This window comes from Lates calcarifer, linkage group LG13, assembly GCF_001640805.2.
Source record: "Lates calcarifer isolate ASB-BC8 linkage group LG13, TLL_Latcal_v3, whole genome shotgun sequence".
Lineage (NCBI taxonomy): Eukaryota > Metazoa > Chordata > Actinopteri > Centropomidae > Lates > Lates calcarifer.
Window position 1 is genome coordinate 24,420,108 of NC_066845.1, and position 24,888 is coordinate 24,444,995.

The following is a 24,888-nucleotide window of genomic DNA, read 5'->3' on the forward strand; positions in this document are numbered from 1 at the left end:
TAAATCACAGAGAAGAGACAGATGTGAAGACCTTTTCAGAAGGTCAGTGTTAGTTTATTCTTTTCAGTCTGACTGTCATTATCTCAGCTGCAGTTTGACACTTTAAAACCTCTTGTCTGGAACATACTGTAACAAATTAAAGCTGCTATAATGATGACATATTTTTTCACTTTTTTGCCTTGTTACACACTGACATTTCCATTTTTTGACTGTCGCCTTTCTATACTACAACATTTTTAAGCGACTTACTATACTGACATTTTTTGATGGTTTTTGACTCCTTACCATACTACAGACATTTTTAGACAACTTACTATACTATGACATTTTTTATCCATTTTTTTGGTCTTAGTATAAAGTGACATTTTTTGACCATTTTTGGCACCTTACTATACTATGACATTTTTTAGATGGTTTTTGACACCTTACTATACTATGACATTTTTGACACCTTACTATACTATGACATTTTTTAGATGGTTTTTGACACCTTACTATACTATGACATTTTTTGATGGTTTATGACACCTTACTATACTATGAATTTTTTTGACCATTTTTGACACCTTACTATACTATGACATTTTTGACACCTTACTATACTATGAATTTTTTTGACCATTTTTGACACCTTACTATACTATGACATTTTTTACACCTTACTATACTACGACATTTTTTGACCATTTTTGACACCTTACTATACTATGACATTTTTTGACCATTTTTGACACCTTACTATACTATGACATTTTTTGACCATTTTTGACACCTTACTATACTATGAAATTTTTTGATGGTTTTTGACACCTTACTATACTATGACATTTTTTGATGGTTTTTGACACCTTACTATACTATGACATTTTTTGATTTTTTGACACCTTACTATAGTATGAAATTTTTGACCATTTTTGACACCTTACTATACTATGACATTTTTGACACCTTACTATACTATGACATTTTTTGATGATTTTTTGACACCTTACTATACTATGACATTTTTTGACCATTTTTGACACCTTACTATACTATGAATTTTTTGACCATTTTTGGCACCTTACTATACTATGACATTTTTTGATGGTTTTTGACACCTTACTAGAGTATGAAATTTTTTGACCATTTTTGACACTTTACTATAGTATGAAATTTTTGACCATTTTTTGACACCTTACTATACTATGACATTTTTGACACCTTACTATACTATGACATTTTTTGACCATTTTTGACACCTTACTATACTATGATATTTTTTTTTTTGACTATGACATTTTTGACCATTTTTTGACACCTTACTATACTATGAATTTTTTTTGACCATTTTTGATGCTACTATACTGTGACATTTTTGGACATTTTTGTATACTATGACATTTTTTGACATTTTTGACACCTTACTATACTACGACATTTTTGACCATTTTTGACACCTTACTATACTATGACATTTTTGATTTTTTGACACCTTACTATACTATGAAATTTTTTGATGGTTTTTTGACCCTTACTATACTATGACATTTTTTGATGTTTTGACACCTTACTATACTATGACATTTTTGATGACACCTTACTTACTATGAAATTTTTGACCATTTTGACACCTTACTATACTATGACATTTTTGACACCTTACTATACTATGACATTTTTTTGATGATTTTTGACACCTTACTATACTATGACATTTTTTGACCATTTTTGGCACCTTACTATACTATGAATTTTTTTGACCATTTTTGGCACCTTACTATACTATGACATTTTTTGATGGTTTTTGACACCTTACTATACTATGAAATTTTTTGACCATTTTTGACACCTTACTATAGTATGAAATTTTTGACCATTTTTGACACCTTACTATACTATGACATTTTTGACACCTTACTATACTATGACATTTTTTGACCATTTTTGACACCTTACTATACTATGATATTTTTTGACCATTTTTGATACCTTACTATACTATGACATTTTTGACCATTTTTGACACCTTACTATACTATGAATTTTTTTGACCATTTTTGATGCTTTACTATACTATGAAATTTTTTGACCATTTTTGACACCTTACTAGAGTATGACATTTTTGACACCTTACTATACTATGACATTTTTGACACCTTACTATACTATGACATTTTTTGATGGTTTTTGACACCTTACTATACTATGACATTTTTTGATGGTTTTTGACACCTTACTATACTATGACATTTTTTGATGGTTTTTGACACCTTACTATACTATGAATTTTTTTGACCATTTTTGACACCTTACTATACTATGAATTTTTTTGACCATTTTTGACACCTTACTATACTATGACATTTTTGACCATTTTTGACACCTTACTATACTATGAATTTTTTTGATGGTTTTTGACACCTTACTATAGTATGAAATTTTTGATCATTTTTGACACCTTACTATAGTATGAAATTTTTGACCATTTTTGACACCTTACTATACTATGAAATTTTTTTACCATTTTTTGCACCTTACTATACTATGACATTTTTTGACCATTTTTGGCACCTTACTATACTACTACATTTTTTGACCATTTTTGATACCTTACTATACTATGAAATTTTTTGACCATTTTTGGCACCTTACTATACTATGACATTTTTGACACCTTATTATACTATGACATTTTTGGACCATTTTTGACACCTTAATATACTATGATATTTTTTGACCATATTTGGTGCCTTACCATACCATGACAATTTTTGACAGATTAGGGTTAGGGTTATTGCTTTTGGCAACGTTTAACCAAAGGTTAGGGTTAGGGTTAGGGTTATTGGTTTTAGCCACTTTAAGCCAGAGGTTAGGGTTAGCGTTGCAGCTTTTGGCCACTTTTAACCAAAGGTTAGGGTTAGGGTTAGGGTTGCAGCTTTTAGCCACTTGTAGTCAGAGGTTAGGGTTAGGGTTATTGCTTTTAGCCACTTTAAGCCAGAAGTTAGGGTTAGGGTTAGGGTTAGGGTTGCAGTTTTTAGCCACTTGTAGTCAGAGGTTAGGGTTAGGGTTATTGCTTTTAGCCACTTTAAGCCAGATGTTAGGGTTAGGGTTAAGGTTGCAGCTTTTAGCCACTTTTAACCAAAGGTTAGGGTTAGGGTTAGGGTTATTGGTTTTAGCCACTTTAAGCTAGAGGTTAGGGTTAGCGTTGCAGCTTTTGGCCACTTTAAACCAAAGGTTAGGGTTAGGGTTAGGGTTGCAGCTTTTAGCCACTTGTAGTCAGGTTAGGGTTAGGGTTATTGCTTTTAGCCACTTTAAGCCAGAAGTTAGGGTTAGGGTTAGGGTTGCAGCTTTTAGCCACTTGTAGTCAGAGGTTAGGGTTAGGGTTATTGCTTTTAGCCACTTTAAGCCAGAAGTTAGGGTTAGGGTTAGGGTTGCAGCTTTTAGCCACTTGTAGTCAGAGGTTAGGGTTAGGGTTGCAGCTTTTAGCCACTTGTAGTCAGAGGTTAGGGTTAGGGTTATTGCTTTTAGCCACTTTGAGCCAGATGTTAGGGTTAGGGTTAGGGTTGCAACTTTTAGCCACTTTAAGCCAGATGTTAGGGTTAGGGTTAAGGTTGCAGCTTTTAGCCACTTTTAACCAAAGGTTAGGGTTAGGGTTAGGGTTATTGGTTTTAGCCACTTTAAGCTAGAGGTTAGGGTTAGCGTTGCAGCTTTTGGCCACTTTTAACCAAAGGTCAGGGTTAGGTTAGGGTTAGGGTTAGGGTTGCAGCTTTTAGCCACTTGTAGTCAGAGGTTAGGGTTAGGGTTATTGCTTTTAGCCACTTTAAGCCAGAAGTTAGGGTTAGGGTTGCAGCTTTTAGCCACCTGTAGTCAGATGTTAGGGTTAGGGTTAAGGTTGCAGCTTTTAGCCACTTTTAAACAAAGGTTAGGGTTAGGGTTGCAGCTTTTAGCCACTTGTAGCCAGAGGTTAGGGTTAGGGTTATTGCTTTCAGCCAGAGGTTGGGGTTAGGGTTGAGGCTTTTAGCCACATGTAGCCATGTAATTTGAAAATAGAGAAACTCAACTAAAATGTTAAGATACAAAACTTTATTGATTCTGTTCCAGACAACATTTAACAAATCACAGCAAAAATAATGACAGATATTAAATCACTTGGAAACACTGTTTAATTCTCTCACACCACATTAAATGTAGTGATGAACACATATGAGGACAAGCTTTTGAAAGTCTTACACATCTTTAAACATTTAAGTACTTTTGTTGTCCTATTAATTACATATTATTAATACTTATCACAGAAACTGTTCAAGGCTTTGATGATATTTTGACACCATACTACACTATGACATTTTTCATCTGTTTTTGATTCCTTATTATACTACGACAATTTTCACATTTCTGACCACATACTGTAACATGTTTGATGTCTTATTATAATGTGACATTTTTCTTTCTGTTTTGGACTAATATTACTTCTGCATTGCTTTATTTTTAAGATTACTTTTACTGTTACCACTAAGATTACTTTAACCACTATACATTACTTTTCTTATTACATATTATAAACTTACAGATAACTTTTAATCTTTTATACACCTGGTAAAAAATTAGTTTGGCTATTACATGTTACTGCTAATATTGCTACTTACTTTTACATCATTTCTATTAATACAGATTACTTATACATTATTTTTCCATTGCAGATTACTTCTGTTTTAACACTTTTCTGATACACTGAATACTTAGCATAAACAATTTAATGTCAGTGCTCGGTGTTGAGTAGTTGATGTAAAGCTGGTTGTGAATTCCTGTCCTGGTCTCAAAGAACTTCTGCATTGTGTGAAGATTCTTTGTGATAGTGGACGATGTCTCTAAGATCATATACGGTGGACGATGTCTCCCTCATCCTCAACAATGTCCCAATCATGGACGACATCTCAGCGATTGTGGATGATGTCGTGGACGAAGTGGTGACACCTGGAGGAAATCAAAGAGAAACATACAGAGGAAAATGATCAATACACTACTACCTATTCCTCATCAACAGTTTAACCGTGAAAACAGAAAAATATTCAACATTACAGAAGAACCACTGATGGTTTTACATGCTTTAGTATAACACGATGCCTATAATGCCTTACTCCACTATTATTTCTGATATTGCTAATTACTTTTACATTACTTCTATTAATACAAATTACTTATACAGTTTTGCTCATAAGTTTACATATCCTGGCAGAACTTGTGATTTCTTGGCCATTTTTCTGAGAATATGAATGATAATACAAAAACTTTTCTTTCACTCAAGGTTAGTAGTTTAGTGAAACCATTTATTATCAAACAACTGTGTTTGCTCTTTTTAATAATAATAATAATACTGACGACAGAAACTACCCAAATGACCCTGATCAAAAGTTTACATACCCTGGAAGTTTTGGCCGTACAACATACACACAAGTTGGCACACATGGATTTAAATGGCTGCTCAAGGTAACCATCCTCATTTGTGATCTGTTTGCTTGTAATCAATTTGTGTGTATAAAAGGTCAGCGAGTTTCTGGGCTCCTGACAGAGCCCTGCATATTTCATCTTTACTTCTCTGCGGGAGAAGTAAGTTGAACTGTATAAATTATGAAAAGGATACAAAAAGATATCCAAGGAATTGAGAATGCCAATCAGCAGTGTAAGAAGTGTTAAGAAGTGGAAAATTAGGGATTCTGTTGAAACCAAGCCACGGTCAGGCAGACCAACAAAAATTTCAGTCACAACTGCCAGGAAAATTGTTTGGGATGCAAAGAAGATGCACAATAAGGAGGCACTTGAAGAAAAATGGGCTGCATGGTCAAGTCACCAGAAGAAAGCTATTATTACACCAATTTGCAGACATAAGCCCGGAAACTGCGCATGGGACGTACTTGGACGTTCCAACATGACAATGATCCAAAACACAAGGCCATGTCAACCTGTCATTGGCTACAGCAGAAAAAAGTGGAGGTTTTGGAGTGGACATTTCAGTCTCCTGACCTCAATATCACTGAGCCACTCTGGGGAGATCTCAAACGTGCAGTTCATGCAAGACAGCCCAAGAATTTACAGGAACTGGAGGGTTTGAAAGAAATGTTTTTGTATTATCATTCATATTCTCTGAAAAATGGCCAAGAAATCACAAATTCTGACAGGGTATGTAAATTTATGAGCACAACTGTACATTATTTTTATAATGCACATTACTTGTATCATGACTATTTTCTGATAAACTGAATACTGAACATAAACAGTTTAATGTCAGTTCTCTGTGTTGGACAGTTGATGTAGAGCTGTTTGTGAATTACCTGGACGCCTCTGTCCTGGTCTCAAAGAACGTCATTGTTAGAAGACTCTCTGATCGCGGACAATGTCTCTGAGATTATGGACAAAGTCTCTGCGATCATTGACAATGTGTCCGTGATCGTGGACCAAGTCTCGGATGATAGACTGTTTCTCTGTGATCATTAACAATGCCAGCTGATCGCGGTCATGCCGTCGAATCGAGGAACCACAGTGTCACTACCGATTCTTGCGCAGAGCTCTGCGAAGCAGCGACAATGTCTCTGACCATGGACAACGTCTCTCTCATCTTTGACAAGGTCTCTGCGACCATGGACAACGTCTCTGATCGTGGACGATGTCTCCCTCATCCTCAACAATGTCACTCCGATCATGGACCGTGTCTCTGTGATCACGGACAATGTCTCTGAGATTATGGACAAAGTCTCTGCGATCATCGACAATGTCTCCATGAACGCCGGCAGTGCCGACTAATCGGGGACCGAGTCACCACGAGTCACGGACAATGTCTCTGATCGTGGACGATGTCTCCCTCATCCTCAACAATGTCTCTCTGATCATGGACGACGGCTCAGCGATGGTGGTCGATGTCGTGGACCAAGTGGTGACACCTGGAGGAAATCAAAGAGAAACATACAAAGGAAAATGATCAATACTCTACTACTTTAATATAGCATGACTTTTTTGACTACACACTACACTAAGATGTTTGTGTGGCATTTGTGACCACATGCTACAATGCGACATTTTAATAAAATTTTTGACAACATGTTATACTGTGATTTATTTTGGTTACAATTGTAATGGCTTAATATACTATTAGTTTTTTGATATTTTTAAAACCTTAATTTACGATATTATTTGAAATATCTTTATTATGATTATTATAATTGTACTTTTTTACATGTTCGATGCTGATTACTTCTATTATTACACTTTTCTGATATACTGAACATAAACAGTTTAATGTCAGTCTTCTGTGTTGGACAGTTGATGTAAAGCTGTTTGTGAATTACCTGGAGGCCTCTGTCCTGGTCTCAAAGAACGTCAGTGTTCGAAGACTCTCTGTGATCGCGGACAATGTCTCTCTCATCCTGACGATGTCTCCCTCATCCTCAACAATGTCACTCCGATCATGGACCGTGTCTCTGTGATCACGGACAATGTCTCTGAGATTATGGACAAAGTCTCTGCGATCATCGACAATGTCTCCATGAACGCCGGCAATGCCGACTAATCGGGGACCGAGTCACCACGAGTCACAGACAATGTCTCTGATCGTGGACGATGTCTCCCTCATCCTCAACAATGTCTCTCTGATCATGGACGACGGCTCAGCGATGGTGGTCGATGTCGTGGACGAAGTGGTGACACCTGGTCGTCTGTGATCGCGGACTACGTCTCTGTGATCGCGGACAATGCCTCCAAGATTATGGACAAAGTCTCTGTGATCATTGACAATGTCTCCATGAACGCCGGCAATGCCGACTAATCGGGGACCGAGTCACCACGAGTCACGGACAATGTCTCTGATCGTGGACGATGTCTCCCTCATCCTCAACAATGTCTCTCCGATCATGGACAACGTCTCAGCAATTGTGGACGATGTCGTGGACCAAGTGGTGACACCTGGAGGATATCAAAGAGAAACATACAAAGGAAAATGATCAATACTCTACTACTTTAATATAGCATGACTTTTTTGACTACACACTACACTAAGATGTTTGTGTGGCATTTGTGACCACATGCTACAATGCGACATTTTAATAAAATTTTTCACATGTTATACTGTGATTTATTTTGGTTACAATTGTAATGGCTTAATATACTATTAGTTTTTTGATATTTTTAAAACCTTAATTTACGATATTATTTGAAATATCTTTATTATGATTATTAATAATTGTACTTTTTTACATGTTCGATGCTGATTACTTCTATTATTACACTTTTCTGATATACTGAACATAAACAGTTTAATGTCAGTCTTCTGTGTTGGACAGTTGATGTAAAGCTGTTTGTGAATTACCTGGAGGCCTCTGTCCTGGTCTCAAAGAACGTCAGTGTTCGAAGACTCTCTGTGATCGCGGACAATGTCTCTGAGATTATGGACAAAGTCTCTGCGATCATTGACAATGTGTCTGTGATCGTGGACCAAGTCTCGGATGATAGACTGTTTCTCTGTGATCATTAACAATGCCAGCTGATCGCGGTCATGCCGTCGAATCGAGGAACCACAGTGTCACTACCGATTCTTGCGCAGAGCTCTGCGAAGCAGCGACAATGTCTCTGACCATGGACAACGTCTCTCTCATCTTTGACAAGGTCTCTGCGACCATGGACAACGTCTCTGATCGTGGACGATGTCTCCCTCATCCTCAACAATGTCACTCCGATCATGGACCGTGTCTCTGTGATCACGGACAATGTCTCTGAGATTATGGACAAAGTCTCTGCGATCATCGACAATGTCACCATGAACGCCGGCAGTGCCGACTAATCGGGGACCGAGTCACCACGAGTCACGGACAATGTCTCTGATCGTGGACGATGTCTCCCTCATCCTCAACAATGTCTCTCTGATCATGGACGACGGCTCAGCGATGGTGGTCGATGTCGTGGACCAAGTGGTGACACCTGGTCGTCTGTGATCGCGGACTACGTCTCTGTGATCGCAGACAATGTCTCCGAGATTATGGACAAAGTCTCTGTGATCATTGACAATGTCTCCATGAACGCCGGCAATGCCGACTAATCGGGGACCGAGTCACCACGAGTCACGGACAATGTCTCTGATCGTGGACGATGTCTCCCTCATCCTCAACAATGTCTCTCCGATCATGGACGACGTCTCAGCAATTGTGGACGATGTCGTGGACCAAGTGGTGACACCTGGAGGAAATCAAAGAGAAACATACAAAGGAAAATGATCAATACTCTACTACTTTAATATAGCATGACTTTTTTGACTGCACACTACACTAAGATGTTTGTGTGGCATTTGTGACCACATGCTACAATGCGACATTTTAATAAAATTTTTGACAACATGTTATACTGTGATTTATTTTGGTTACAATTGTAATGGCTTAATATACTATTAGTTTTTTGATATTTTTAAAACCTTAATTTACAATATTATTTGAAATATCTTTATTATGATTATTAATAATTGTACTTTTTTACATGTTCGATGCTGATTACTTCTATTATTACACTTTTCTGATATACTGAACATAAACAGTTTAATGTCAGTCTTCTGTGTTGGACAGTTGATGTAAAGCTGTTTGTGAATTACCTGGAGGCCTCTGTCCTGGTCTCAAAGAACGTCAGTGTTCGAAGACTCTCTGTGATCGCGGACAATGTCTCTGAGATTATGGACAAAGTCTCTGCGATCATTGACAATGTGTCTGTGATCGTGGACCAAGTCTCGGATGATAGACTGTTTCTCTGTGATCATTAACAATGCCAGCTGATCGCGGTCATGCCGTCGAATCGAGGAACCACAGTATCACTACCGATTCTTGCGCAGAGCTCTGCGAAGCAGCGACAATGTCTCTGACCATGGACAACGTCTCTCTCATCTTTGACAAGGTCTCTGCGACCATGGACAACGTCTCTGATCGTGGACGATGTCTCCCTCATCCTCAACAATGTCACTCCGATCATGGACCGTGTCTCTGTGATCACGGACAATGTCTCTGAGATTATGGACAAAGTCTCTGCGATCATCGACAATGTCTCCATGAACGCCGGCAATGCCGACTAATCGGGGACCGAGTCACCACGAGTCACGGACAATGTCTCTGATCGTGGACGATGTCTCCCTCATCCTCAACAATGTCTCTCTGATCATGGACGACGGCTCAGCGATGGTGGTCGATGTCGTGGACGAAGTGGTGACACCTGGTCGTCTGTGATCGCGGACTACGTCTCTGTGATCGCGGACAATGCCTCCGAGATTATGGACAAAGTCTCTGTGATCATTGACAATGTCTCCATGAACGCCGGCAATGCCGACTAATCGGGGACCGAGTCACCACGAGTCACGGACAATGTCTCTGATCGTGGACGATGTCTCCCTCATCCTCAACAATGTCTCTCCGATCATGGACGACGTCTCAGCAATTGTGGACGATGTCGTGGACCAAGTGGTGACACCTGGAGGAAATCAAAGAGAAACATACAAAGGAAAATGATCAATACTCTACTACTTTAATATAGCATGACTTTTTTGACTGCACACTACACTAAGATGTTTGTGTGGCATTTGTGACCACATGCTACAATGCGACATTTTAATAAAATTTTTGACAACATGTTATACTGTGATTTATTTTGGTTACAATTGTAATGGCTTAATATACTATTAGTTTTTTGATATTTTTAAAACCTTAATTTACGATATTATTTGAAATATCTTTATTATGATTATTATAATTGTACTTTTTTACATGTTCGATGCTGATTACTTCTATTATTACACTTTTCTGATATACTGAACATAAACAGTTTAATGTCAGTCTTCTGTGTTGGACAGTTGATGTAAAGCTGTTTGTGAATTACCTGGAGGCCTCTGTCCTGGTCTCAAAGAACGTCAGTGTTCGAAGACTCTCTGTGATCGCGGACAATGTCTCTGAGATTATGGACAAAGTCTCTGCGATCATTGACAATGTGTCTGTGATCGTGGACCAAGTCTCGGATGATAGACTGTTTCTCTGTGATCATTAACAATGCCAGCTGATCGCGGTCATGCCGTCGAATCGAGGAACCACAGTGTCACTACCGATTCTTGCGCAGAGCTCTGCGAAGCAGCGACAATGTCTCTGACCATGGACAACGTCTCTCTCATCTTTGACAAGGTCTCTGCGACCATGGACAACGTCTCTGATCGTGGACGATGTCTCCCTCATCCTCAACAATGTCACTCCGATCATGGACCGTGTCTCTGTGATCACGGACAATGTCTCTGAGATTATGGACAAAGTCTCTGCGATCATCGACAATGTCTCCATGAACGCCGGCAATGCCGACTAATCGGGGACCGAGTCACCACGAGTCACGGACAATGTCTGATCGTGGACGATGTCTCCCTCATCCTCAACAATGTCTCTCTGATCATGGACGACGGCTCAGCGATGGTGGTCGATGTCGTGGACGAAGTGGTGACACCTGGTCGTCTGTGATCGCGGACTACGTCTCTGTGATCGCGGACAATGCCTCCGAGATTATGGACAAAGTCTCTGTGATCATTGACAATGTCTCCATGAACGCCGGCAATGCCGACTAATCGGGGACCGAGTCACCACGAGTCACGGACAATGTCTCTGATCGTGGACGATGTCTCCCTCATCCTCAACAATGTCTCTCCGATCATGGACGACGTCTCAGCAATTGTGGACGATGTCGTGGACCAAGTGGTGACACCTGGAGGAAATCAAAGAGAAACATACAAAGGAAAATGATCAATACTCTACTACTTTAATATAGCATGACTTTTTTGACTGCACACTACACTAAGATGTTTGTGTGGCATTTGTGACCACATGCTACAATGCGACATTTTAATAAAATTTTTGACAACATGTTATACTGTGATTTATTTTGGTTACAATTGTAATGGCTTAATATACTATTAGTTTTTTGATATTTTTAAAACCTTAATTTACGATATTATTTGAAATATCTTTATTATGATTATTATAATTGTACTTTTTTACATGTTCGATGCTGATTACTTCTATTATTACACTTTTCTGATATACTGAACATAAACAGTTTAATGTCAGTCTTCTGTGTTGGACAGTTGATGTAGAGCTGTTTGTGAATTACCTGGAGGCCTCTGTCCTGGTCTCAAAGAACGTCAGTGTTCGAAGACTCTCTGTGATCGCGGACAATGTCTCTGAGATTATGGACAAAGTCTCTGCGATCATTGACAATGTGTCTGTGATCGTGGACCAAGTCTCGGATGATAGACTGTTTCTCTGTGATCATTAACAATGCCAGCTGATCGCGGTCATGCCGTCGAATCGAGGAACCACAGTGTCACTACCGATTCTTGCGCAGAGCTCTGCGAAGCAGCGACAATGTCTCTGACCATGGACAACGTCTCTCTCATCTTTGACAAGGTCTCTGCGACCATGGACAACGTCTCTGATCGTGGACGATGTCTCCCTCATCCTCAACAATGTCACTCCGATCATGGACCGTGTCTCTGTGATCACGGACAATGTCTCTGAGATTATGGACAAAGTCTCTGCGATCATCGACAATGTCTCCATGAACGCCGGCAATGCCGACTAATCGGGGACCGAGTCACCACGAGTCACGGACAATGTCTCTGATCGTGGACGATGTCTCCCTCATCCTCAACAATGTCTCTCTGATCATGGACGACGGCTCAGCGATGGTGGTCGATGTCGTGGACGAAGTGGTGACACCTGGTCGTCTGTGATCGCGGACTACGTCTCTGTGATCGCGGACAATGCCTCCGAGATTATGGACAAAGTCTCTGTGATCATTGACAATGTCTCCAAGAACGCCGGCAATGCCGACTAATCGGGGACCGAGTCACCACGAGTCACGGACAATGTCTCTGATCGTGGACGATGTCTCCCTCATCCTCAACAATGTCTCTCCGATCATGGACGACGTCTCAGCAATTGTGGACGATGTCGTGGACCAAGTGGTGACACCTGGAGGAAATCAAAGAGAAACATACAAAGGAAAATGATCAATACTCTACTACTTTAATATAGCATGACTTTTTTGACTGCACACTACACTAAGATGTTTGTGTGGCATTTGTGACCACATGCTACAATGCGACATTTTAATAAAATTTTTGACAACATGTTATACTGTGATTTATTTTGGTTACAATTGTAATGGCTTAATATACTATTAGTTTTTTGATATTTTTAAAACCTTAATTTACGATATTATTTGAAATATCTTTATTATGATTATTATAATTGTACTTTTTTACATGTTCGATGCTGATTACTTCTATTATTACACTTTTCTGATATACTGAACATAAACAGTTTAATGTCAGTCTTCTGTGTTGGACAGTTGATGTAAAGCTGTTTGTGAATTACCTGGAGGCCTCTGTCCTGGTCTCAAAGAACGTCAGTGTTCGAAGACTCTCTGTGATCGCGGACAATGTCTCTGAGATTATGGACAAAGTCTCTGCGATCATTGACAATGTGTCTGTGATCGTGGACCAAGTCTCGGATGATAGACTGTTTCTCTGTGATCATTAACAATGCCAGCTGATCGCGGTCATGCCGTCGAATCGAGGAACCACAGTGTCACTACCGATTCTTGCGCAGAGCTCTGCGAAGCAGCGACAATGTCTCTGACCATGGACAACGTCTCTCTCATCTTTGACAAGGTCTCTGCGACCATGGACAACGTCTCTGATCGTGGACGATGTCTCCCTCATCCTCAACAATGTCACTCCGATCATGGACCGTGTCTCTGTGATCACGGACAATGTCTCTGAGATTATGGACAAAGTCTCTGCGATCATCGACAATGTCTCCATGAACGCCGGCAATGCCGACTAATCGGGGACCGAGTCACCACGAGTCACGGACAATGTCTCTGATCGTGGACGATGTCTCCCTCATCCTCAACAATGTCTCTCTGATCATGGACGACGGCTCAGCGATGGTGGTCGATGTCGTGGACGAAGTGGTGACACCTGGTTGTCTGTGATCGCGGACTACGTCTCTGTGATCGCGGACAATGCCTCCGAGATTATGGACAAAGTCTCTGTGATCATTGACAATGTCTCCATGAACGCCGGCAATGCCGACTAATCGGGGACCGAGTCACCACGAGTCACGGACAATGTCTCTGATCGTGGACGATGTCTCCCTCATCCTCAACAATGTCTCTCCGATCATGGACGACGTCTCAGCAATTGTGGACGATGTCGTGGACCAAGTGGTGACACCTGGAGGAAATCAAAGAGAAACATACAAAGGAAAATGATCAATACTCTACTACTTTAATATAGCATGACTTTTTTGACTGCACACTACACTAAGATGTTTGTGTGGCATTTGTGACCACATGCTACAATGCGACATTTTAATAAAATTTTTGACAACATGTTATACTGTGATTTATTTTGGTTACAATTGTAATGGCTTAATATACTATTAGTTTTTTGATATTTTTAAAACCTTAATTTACGATATTATTTGAAATATCTTTATTATGATTATTATAATTGTACTTTTTTACATGTTCGATGCTGATTACTTCTATTATTACACTTTTCTGATATACTGAACATAAACAGTTTAATGTCAGTCTTCTGTGTTGGACAGTTGATGTAGAGCTGTTTGTGAATTACCTGGAGGCCTCTGTCCTGGTCTCAAAGAACGTCAGTGTTCGAAGACTCTCTGTGATCGCGGACAATGTCTCTGAGATTATGGACAAAGTCTCTGCGATCATTGACAATGTGTCTGTGATCGTGGACCAAGTCTCGGATGATAGACTGTTTCTCTGTGATCATTAACAATGCCAGCTGATCGCGGTCATGCCGTCGAATCGAGGAACCACAGTGTCACTACCGATTCTTGCGCAGAGCTCTGCGAAGCAGCGACAATGTCTCTGACCATGGACAACGTCTCTCTCATCTTTGACAAGGTCTCTGCGACCATGGACAACGTCTCTGATCGTGGACGATGTCTCCCTCATCCTCAACAATGTCACTCCGATCATGGACCGTGTCTCTGTGATCACGGACAATGTCTCTGAGATTATGGACAAAGTCTCTGCGATCATCGACAATGTCTCCATGAACGCCGGCAGTGCCGACTAATCGGGGACCGAGTCACCACGAGTCACGGACAATGTCTCTGATCGTGGACGATGTCTCCCTCATCCTCAACAATGTCTCTCTGATCATGGACGACGGCTCAGCGATGGTGGTCGATGTCGTGGACCAAGTGGTGACACCTGGAGGAAATCAAAGAGAAACATACAAAGGAAAATGATCAATACTCTACTACTTTAATATAGCATGACTTTTTTGACTACACACTACACTAAGATGTTTGTGTGGCATTTGTGACCACATGCTACAATGCGACATTTTAATAAAATTTTTGACAACATGTTATACTGTGATTTATTTTGGTTACAATTGTAATGGCTTAATATACTATTAGTTTTTTGATATTTTTAAAACCTTAATTTACGATATTATTTGAAATATCTTTATTATGATTATTAATAATTGTACTTTTTTACATGTTCGATGCTGATTACTTCTATTATTACACTTTTCTGATATACTGAACATAAACAGTTTAATGTCAGTCTTCTGTGTTGGACAGTTGATGTAAAGCTGTTTGTGAATTACCTGGAGGCCTCTGTCCTGGTCTCAAAGAACGTCAGTGTTCGAAGACTCTCTGTGATCGCGGACAATGTCTCTGAGATTATGGACAAAGTCTCTGCGATCATTGACAATGTGTCTGTGATCGTGGACCAAGTCTCGGATGATAGACTGTTTCTCTGTGATCATTAACAATGCCAGCTGATCGCGGTCATGCCGTCGAATCGAGGAACCACAGTGTCACTACCGATTCTTGCGCAGAGCTCTGCGAAGCAGCGACAATGTCTCTGATCGTGGACAACGTCTCTCTCATCTTTGACAAGGTCTCTGCGACCATGGACAACGTCTCTGATCGTGGACGATGTCTCCCTCATCCTCAACAATGTCACTCCGATCATGGACCGTGTCTCTGTGATCACGGACAATGTCTCTGAGATTATGGACAAAGTCTCTGCGATCATCGACAATGTCTCCATGAACGCCGGCAATGCCGACTAATCGGGGACCGAGTCACCACGAGTCACGGACAATGTCTGATCGTGGACGATGTCTCCCTCATCCTCAACAATGTCTCTCTGATCATGGACGACGGCTCAGCGATGGTGGTCGATGTCGTGGACCAAGTGGTGACACCTGGTCGTCTGTGATCGCGGACTACGTCTCTGTGATCGCGGACAATGCCTCCGAGATTATGGACAAAGTCTCTGCGATCATCGACAATGTCTCCATGAACGCCGGCAGTGCCGACTAATCGGGGACCGAGTCACCACGAGTCACGGACAATGTCTCTGATCGTGGACGATGTCTCCCTCATCCTCAACAATGTCTCTCTGATCATGGACGACGGCTCAGCGATGGTGGTCGATGTCATGGACCAAGTGGTGACACCTGGAGGAAATCAAAGAGAAACATACAAAGGAAAATGATCAATACTCTACTACTTTAATATAGCATGACTTTTTTGACTACACACTACACTAAGATGTTTGTGTGGCATTTGTGACCACATGCTACAATGCGACATTTTAATAAAATTTTTGACAACATGTTATACTGTGATTTATTTTGGTTACAATTGTAATGGCTTAATATACTATTAGTTTTTTGATATTTTTAAAACCTTAATTTACGATATTATTTGAAATATCTTTATTATGATTATTATAATTGTACTTTTTTACATGTTCGATGCTGATTACTTCTATTATTACACTTTTCTGATATACTGAACATAAACAGTTTAATGTCAGTCTTCTGTGTTGGACAGTTGATGTAAAGCTGTTTGTGAATTACCTGGAGGCCTCTGTCCTGGTCTCAAAGAACGTCAGTGTTCGAAGACTCTCTGTGATCGCGGACAATGTCTCTGAGATTATGGACAAAGTCTCTGCGATCATTGACAATGTGTCTGTGATCGTGGACCAAGTCTCGGATGATAGACTGTTTCTCTGTGATCATTAACAATGCCAGCTGATCGCGGTCATGCCGTCGAATCGAGGAACCACAGTGTCACTACCGATTCTTGCGCAGAGCTCTGCGAAGCAGCGACAATGTCTCTGACCATGGACAACGTCTCTCTCATCTTTGACAAGGTCTCTGCGACCATGGACAACGTCTCTGATCGTGGACGATGTCTCCCTCATCCTCAACAATGTCACTCCGATCATGGACCGTGTCTCTGTGATCACGGACAATGTCTCTGAGATTATGGACAAAGTCTCTGCGATCATCGACAATGTCTCCATGAACGCCGGCAATGCCGACTAATCGGGGACCGAGTCACCACGAGTCACGGACAATGTCTGATCGTGGACGATGTCTCCCTCATCCTCAACAATGTCTCTCTGATCATGGACGACGGCTCAGCGATGGTGGTCGATGTCGTGGACCAAGTGGTGACACCTGGTCGTCTGTGATCGCGGACTACGTCTCTGTGATCGCGGACAATGCCTCCGAGATTATGGACAAAGTCTCTGTGATCATTGACAATGTCTCCATGAACGCCGGCAATGCCGACTAATCGGGGACCGAGTCACCACGAGTCACGGACAATGTCTCTGATCGTGGACGATGTCTCCCTCATCCTCAACAATGTCTCTCCGATCATGGACGACGTCTCAGCAATTGTGGACGATGTCGTGGACCAAGTGGTGACACCTGGAGGAAATCAAAGAGAAACATACAAAGGAAAATGATCAATACTCTACTACTTTAATATAGCATGACTTTTTTGACTACACACTACACTAAGATGTTTGTGTGGCATTTGTGACCACATGCTACAATGCGACATTTTAATAAAATTTTTGACAACATGTTATACTGTGATTTATTTTGGTTACAATTGTAATGGCTTAATATACTATTAGTTTTTTGATATTTTTAAAACCTTAATTTACAATATTATTTGAAATATCTTTATTATGATTATTAATAATTGTACTTTTTTACATGTTCGATGCTGATTACTTCTATTATTACACTTTTCTGATATACTGAACATAAACAGTTTAATGTCAGTCTTCTGTGTTGGACAGTTGATGTAAAGCTGTTTGTGAATTACCTGGAGACATCTGTCCTGGTCTCAAAGAACGTCATTGTTCGAAGACTCTCTGATCGCGGACAATGTCTCTGAGATTATGGACAAAGTCTCTGCGATCATTGACAATGTGTCTGTGATTGTGGACCAAGTCTCGGATGATAGACTGTTTCTCTGTGATCATTAACAATGCCAGCTGATCGCGGTCATGCCGTCGAATCGAGGAACCACAGTGTCACTACCGACTCTTGCGCAGAGCTCTGCGAAGCAGCGACAATGTCTCTGACCATGGACAACGTCTCTCTCATCTTTGACAAGGTCTCTGCGACCATGGACAACTTCTCTGATCGTGGACGATGTCTCCCTCATCCTCAACAATGTCACTCCGATCATGGACCGTGTCTCTGTGATCACGGACAATGTCTCTGAGATTATGGACAAAGTCTCTGCGATCATCGACAATGTCTCCATGAACGCCGGCAATGCCGACTAATCGGGGACCGAGTCACCACGAGTCACGGACAATGTCTCTGATCGTGGACGATGTCTCCCTCATCCTCAACAATGTCTCTCTGATCATGGACGACGGCTCAGCGATGGTGGTCGATGTCGTGGACCAAGTGGTGACACCTGGAGGAAATCAAAGAGAAACATACAAAGGAAAATGATCAATACACTACTACCTATTCCTCATCAACAGTTTAACCGTGAAAACACAGACAAATACTCAATCAGAATATTTTCCAAATATTACAAGACTGTTTCAGCAAATGAACAGTTGACTGTCATCACCTCCTGAAGAACCAACAACAACAAATATTTGGGTAAAAGTAAAATGATTATTAATTGTGTGCCTCTCAACTAATCACTGAAGCAATCATGTATGTTACTAAGAACTGCACAAAAATAATAAGTTCAATCAGTTGGGTAAATTTTTGAATGTAGGATTTTAACTTGTATTGTTAATGTTGTTTATGATACTTCAGTTAATAGTCTGAGTATTTCTTCCACCACAAACGGTCACGTACAGAATCATTATTTCACTTTTCGACCTTCTTGTTATTAACACATTTTTAAAATGTCTTTATTGTGTGTTGTTTTTGTTTAATGAACAACAAATTTACAAAGGTCTTAACAGGAGCTTATGTGAAGCATAAGTAAATAAGTTTAGAATTTGTCGTTATATTTTATTTGTAGAATTGACATTGTTTTGTACAATGTTGTCTAATACGTCTAGTACATACACAGAATTAAGAATTTTGAAGAATTTAGGGCTGGGCGATATGGGGAAAAAGATTTTCATATCAGCCGATATTGATATATATCACAATATAAATCAAATCACTATTTCTGTCAAACTTGAAAGTTCCCAAGTGAGATGTGAAGATACCATAAGGTCAGTTTTAGGGCTAGGACTAGGGTTCCTAGTCAACTGGAACGCTCTGTGAAGTCGGATTTCCAACCCGGAAAGTCGGGAAAAAACGACCAACACCGACAGAAGAATCAAAGATGGCTGCTACTCATATCAACAGTAGTGAACAACGCTAATTTTACTGTTAATAGCAGTTCTGTCCAATTAGTTTCACATTAAGTAAGTCATAAAGCACGTAGAGCGTTGATCAGCTGGTATTGCTAACGAGAGCTAGTCTGAGATACGTGTTAATCAGTTCACGTTCATGGTTTAACACTGCGTTTTTTTAATAACAGTTAACTTTGAGCGGTTGTTTAAAAACGTTTCTAAGTGTTTGCGTTAAAATCTAATGTTAACAACTGAGGTTTTCTTCAGGTGGATAGCAGATTTGTCTTGAACGTGCACTCGTACTGCCACTAAATCTACAAAGACAATCAAAACTTACAGACAAAAAAACTGAGACGCGATGAGATGCTTAACTGTCACAATGAAACAAAATATGGCCTCAAATAAATGTAAAATAATCAGGAATGGACATCCAGGTGTAAAGCAGCCACGCACAGACATAATATAATACACAATGACCACAAACAGACACTAAACGATAACAACGACATGATAGACCGATATAAATTAAATGCCCGGGATGGAACACAACCTTAAGGTAAGGTATTGATTTGCGGTAAAATGACCGGGGGTTATACAACTCATATCGGGGACACATCAGTCATGGAAACACTCTATTACCCACGCAATAAAAACGACTGAAAATGGAAATTCGGTCAACAAAGTCATTAAAAGAGAAGGCTAATGTTAACTCTCGCTGGTAATACAAATGCTAACGCTAACCGCTAGCTAGTTGGCTCCTTAGCCTCACCTTTGCGCCGCAGGTGTGTTCAGCATCCAGCTTCACTCGTGCTCGACACAAAGCAGCTCTAAAGCTTGTTTTAGCCCTCAGGCTTCTTCGGTAATTACATTTTCCCACAGTACTGACAAACCGAGAAAACGATTCAAACGTTGGTTTTAATCTGTTCGCCGACCTCTTGTCTCCGCCTCTAGCTCCACCCAGAGAGGTCGTGACCGATGACGACACACGACGGAGCCAATGGCGACACACGCAAGGCAGAAAAAAAACGCCAATTGGCCAGCTGACTCTGCTCCCGCCTAGCAACCGCCTCTGATTGGCTTTATAATAAATCCGCGGGAAGGTAGGATACAAGTAATGCTTGTGGTAAGGACAAGATAGTTCACTCCACCCACCGACACAATTAAGTAACGACCGTGTTTATGTATACGCAGGGTGGGTGGAAGTCTAAAAGTGAAAACAGTCTCCCTTCCTTACCAGCCATTAAAATAACATTAGAGCAAGAGACAAGAGTAAATTATGGTGGGTATTTTGTATTTTGTTATGATGATGAATGTAATTAGAAATTCAATATATTTGTTCCAATGGACAAGTGGTTTTTACATGTACTTGGGTCTGCCACCATACAGCAAGAAATCATGGGATGGCATTATTGCCTATCCCAGAATATAATTTAGTCTATATATCACCCCGCAGACTCAAAACAATGGTTAATAACACACACAAAAGACAGCACCGCCTTGATTCATAAATATTTTATATACAAAATATTGTTACAAGTATATTCAACATATGTCACATTAGAATAATGATAAGGACTTTACATACATTTGATCAATCTTCATATTTCACAGTACATACATGAAAAAAAAAAATCACAATTCTAGTTGATTGTATACAATAAATACATGCTCTGGTCATAGGCTTTTATTTGTTTTCTTTCTTTCTTTCTTTTTTTCTTTTTTACAAACTTACAGTTAGTTTTAAACAGAGTGCAAGAGTTCAGTTGTTACTACAGCTATGGCCACTGTGAAAGATCCCCCTTCATGCACTTTTACTGTACTGTAGACAAAACGTTTGTTTTTGTTCAACACAACAGAACCAAAACGTAAAACTCTAAACTAGTTTTCAAGACAATGTCATTTAAAGGTTGGAGCCAAAGTGCAGCTAAGTTTTTTGGCAAACGTGCAGCAAGCAGCATGAAGTGGGACGTCTACAGCAGCCACGTCTGTCTGCAAACAACCCAAAATCTGTGAAGAAAGAGCAAAGTTGAACATGGCTCGCTGAACACTTGCGTTCCTTGGCACGTAGTAAACAGACAAGAGTGTGGATCAAACCCAGTTACACTTCAGTCAAACTACCTGTACGTTTTTTCATTTTCCATCTGTCTTAAGTTTGTAGTGCACCTAATGTTAAAAAAAAAAAAAAACACCAATCAGATATTCAGAAACGTGATTGGTACAGGATGTGACTGTGCATGCATGGCAAGGCTGTGGCGTCTGAAAGAGCAGGAAATTCTCAGAGGTCAATCTCAGGTCCTCTGTAAAGGTGTTTCTCAGGTCCTCTGTAAAGGTGTTGACACTATTTAGCCGTTAAAAACGGGTTGCCAGCTTTTGGTTGTTTCCATTCAGAGCAGGTCTACACGGTAAACAGTCTTCACAGTCACAGTTTAACACTTGGCAATAACAGAAGAGCTAAATCAAAACCTACGACATTATATTTCTTCTCACAGTCTTTGTTCGACTAACTATTATACCCATAATTTTTTGCTTCTTGATAAAATCATTAAAATCCTTTTTTAAAAGCCTTTTTGCTTAAAATGTCACCGTTGTCAAACTCATTCATGTTTTAAGTTTGAGCTAGCTATGTTAGCTAGCAAGTTTTTCTTTTAAGGCTATGTAATTCATAAAACGTGACATGGAAATCCTATTCCGGTGTATCATGTTTTTTTTCTTTTCAAGGTTTTATACATTCAGTCAGTTGATCAGTAAAGGGCAACACACATTAGCAGCATCCTCACACAGTTCCTCTTGGTTCAGAGCATCAGAATCTGTCACTGTCGTGCTGTACGTACCAGGAAAACTCTCTGGATTTGATGCTACGAGTGGCAGTTGGCATGGATCAAGGGATGTGACGTGATTCAGCTGATATGTGTTGCAATTCTTATATTATCATGTTGAATGGAAAATTAGTAACCAATGATACAAGAGCTGTTTTACATGGATACTTAATTCCCATACTGTAATTCTGGGGAGGTCTTCCTTGGTTACCCTTTCAAATGTTTGTCAAAAGCTAGATGTCTTTGCTACAACTCATGCTAAGTATGATATTTTTGTGAGTTGGCTGGTTGATGACTAGTATCCAATGCAATTGTTTGGAGTCAAAATTTGGCCTAGGCAATTGGACAAATATATCGGCTCTTGATGATTGGCTTTTGGTGCAATTTTGGTCATTTTATTTTGCTGATTTACTGGCCTACCTCCTTTGGAATTCAACTTGTTCTACAAACTAGGAACTGGCAGTTTGATTCCTGTCTTTCTGTCTAAATGATAATTAAGTCATCTTTAGTGGTTGCTGTTTGATCAATTGGTCCTGAAAAGCAATATATTTGAGAACCAGACCAAAAACTGTAAGTCCTGATCATTTAACAGCATGTTATCCTCATCTGTTTGTTCATTTAGAAGCTGTAAGTCAAGGTGTCCTTCATCTGATGCTACTGGACTCTTTTTAAAATAGTGTTGGACTTGTTCCTGTTCAGACCTGTTAAGTCTATCTCTACCTGCAGGATTATATCAGCAATCACTGGTTGTTGGACTGACGATTGCCTGGTTGGAACGTTTTAAGATATCGCCCTACCCTCAGTCAGTACAAGAATCTAGAATTACTTGGTATTTACTCGAATCCATCCAGTTTTAAAACTAATACCATCTTTTTATGGTGTCCAAATCCATTATTTTTGAGGTCCAACCTTTGACAGATATGTTAGATTTCATCTAGATTTAAATGGTTAAAGGTGAACAAAAACAGTCAGTTATTAGTATTTGAAGATCAGCAATGAACTGAACCTATTTCAGACCGCTACATTGGTGATTTAAACCCATATTTTCCTTGATAGTTATGATATTGGTGATGATTATCATTAGACATTCTTCTTTTTCAACATTCAGAGAGCATCTCCCTCCAAAATTCTTCTATTGAATTTTCTACTGTGTCCTCCTCAGGGGTTTTAATGGTCTGTGTTTACTGAAGATGACGATCATAAACAAGCAGCCCTGACTCTAAACTGAGACCTTGATCTTGAGTCAGCGCCTCTGCTCATCTGCCCTCCTCCACAGGACGAGTTTCGGACTTGAGCTTGACAAACTCCTTGGCCACCTCATCAGCAGGTCGCTGGGACAGGATACGCATCACTGTCATGCCCGTCTCGTCGGTGTGAACGCGTGGCCCAAGAGGACACCAGCACACGCAGCTCTTGCGGTCGGCAACATCACGGAGCTGGACCACGGCCATCCCAACCACCCGGTCTGCCCGGCCGAAACAGTAATCCTTCACCGTCACCTGGAGCTCATAGCAGTCTGGGGACTCTTTACCCAGGACACTGCAGAGAGGAAGAAGAGAAAATGATGCACTGCTTCTCTCAGCAGAAAAACGTTAGGTTTAGGTGGAAGAGTTTTGGATTTGAGACTCACAACTGGAAGGCCTCGTTGAACTTTGCGGACCAGCTGTTGTTCTTGGATTTTGTGGTGAACTTGCGCTTCTTGTCAGCCAGGAAAGGACCAACCATGGAGACCTCAACAAAAGGCCGGAACATACCTGATGTCTGCCACTTCATGTCGTTCACTGCAATGACTGGATGGATGTGAGAAAATGAGAGATAGAGATTCAGTGTTGATTGTGTGGTTGTGTTTGTGGTTGCATATAAAGTCATATCACCACCAATTTTGTTTCTCTTTGATATTCTAGTTTGATCTTTGTTTTTATGTGCCAGGTTTGCAAGATTTCAAGATTTAGCCCTGGATTTAAGATTGATGTTATGGTTTAAAGCTTGGTACAGTGCTGTGAAGAGGTTTAAGGTTATAATTCAAACACTGTAAATATTTGTGCATTTTGGACGCAGGAGTCTCACCTCTGACGTTGACCTTGCGTTCTTTCCCGAGCATCATGTCGATCTGTAGAATGGCCTCTCCGATCGGCTTCTCCACCCCTGAACCTGTACAACACAGCCACAACACATTATTACACATCTTTAAACTTTACTCCTGGGTTTTTGTTTTGTTGTTTCTTGAATCTTATTGCTGCTGCAATGACCCGTGTTCTTATCTTACATTTCAGTTTCGGAAAAAGGGTGATATCTAATAATTTAGTTTCACAAACTTAAAATATTTAGGTGTTCCTCCAGATTTCACTGAGGT

At 40.2% G+C, this 24,888-nt stretch overlaps 1 protein-coding gene and 2 long non-coding RNA genes across 6 annotated transcripts in view; all 3 read right to left on the reverse strand.

Moving 5' to 3' along the window:
- Positions 1–4,297: 4,297 nt before the first annotated feature.
- LOC127143176 (uncharacterized) lies at positions 4,298–9,813 on the reverse strand. The gene is made up of 4 exons (XR_007814422.1): positions 9,608–9,813; positions 8,339–8,946; positions 6,312–6,917; positions 4,298–4,956 (listed from the first exon to the last, which is right to left on the reverse strand). It is a non-coding gene; the product is annotated as an uncharacterized LOC127143176 (long non-coding RNA).
- A 13-nt stretch (positions 9,814–9,826) lies between these two features.
- LOC127143175 (uncharacterized) lies at positions 9,827–17,819 on the reverse strand. 4 transcript variants are annotated; one of them, XR_007814420.1, is made up of 4 exons: positions 17,564–17,819; positions 13,410–14,017; positions 12,142–13,004; positions 9,827–10,470 (listed from the first exon to the last, which is right to left on the reverse strand). It is a non-coding gene; the product is annotated as an uncharacterized LOC127143175 (long non-coding RNA). The 4 variants fall into 4 exon arrangements; XR_007814419.1 differs by lacking the exons at positions 13,410–14,017; positions 17,564–17,819 and adding exons at positions 14,678–15,285; positions 16,958–17,459; XR_007814418.1 differs by lacking the exons at positions 13,410–14,017; positions 17,564–17,819 and adding exons at positions 14,678–15,285; positions 15,692–16,193.
- A 3,397-nt stretch (positions 17,820–21,216) lies between these two features.
- The window catches only part of LOC108887158 (protein unc-13 homolog B), a 162,812-nt gene continuing 159,140 nt past the window's right edge, over positions 21,217–24,888 (reverse strand). The window contains exons 38-40 of the mRNA XM_051075077.1: positions 24,603–24,686; positions 24,166–24,325; positions 21,217–24,074 (exon numbers count right to left, since the gene is read on the reverse strand). Coding sequence (XP_050931034.1) covers positions 23,792–24,074; positions 24,166–24,325; positions 24,603–24,686 — 527 coding nt within the window. The 3' untranslated portion in view covers positions 21,217–23,791. The remainder of the gene's footprint in view (positions 24,075–24,165; positions 24,326–24,602; positions 24,687–24,888) is intronic.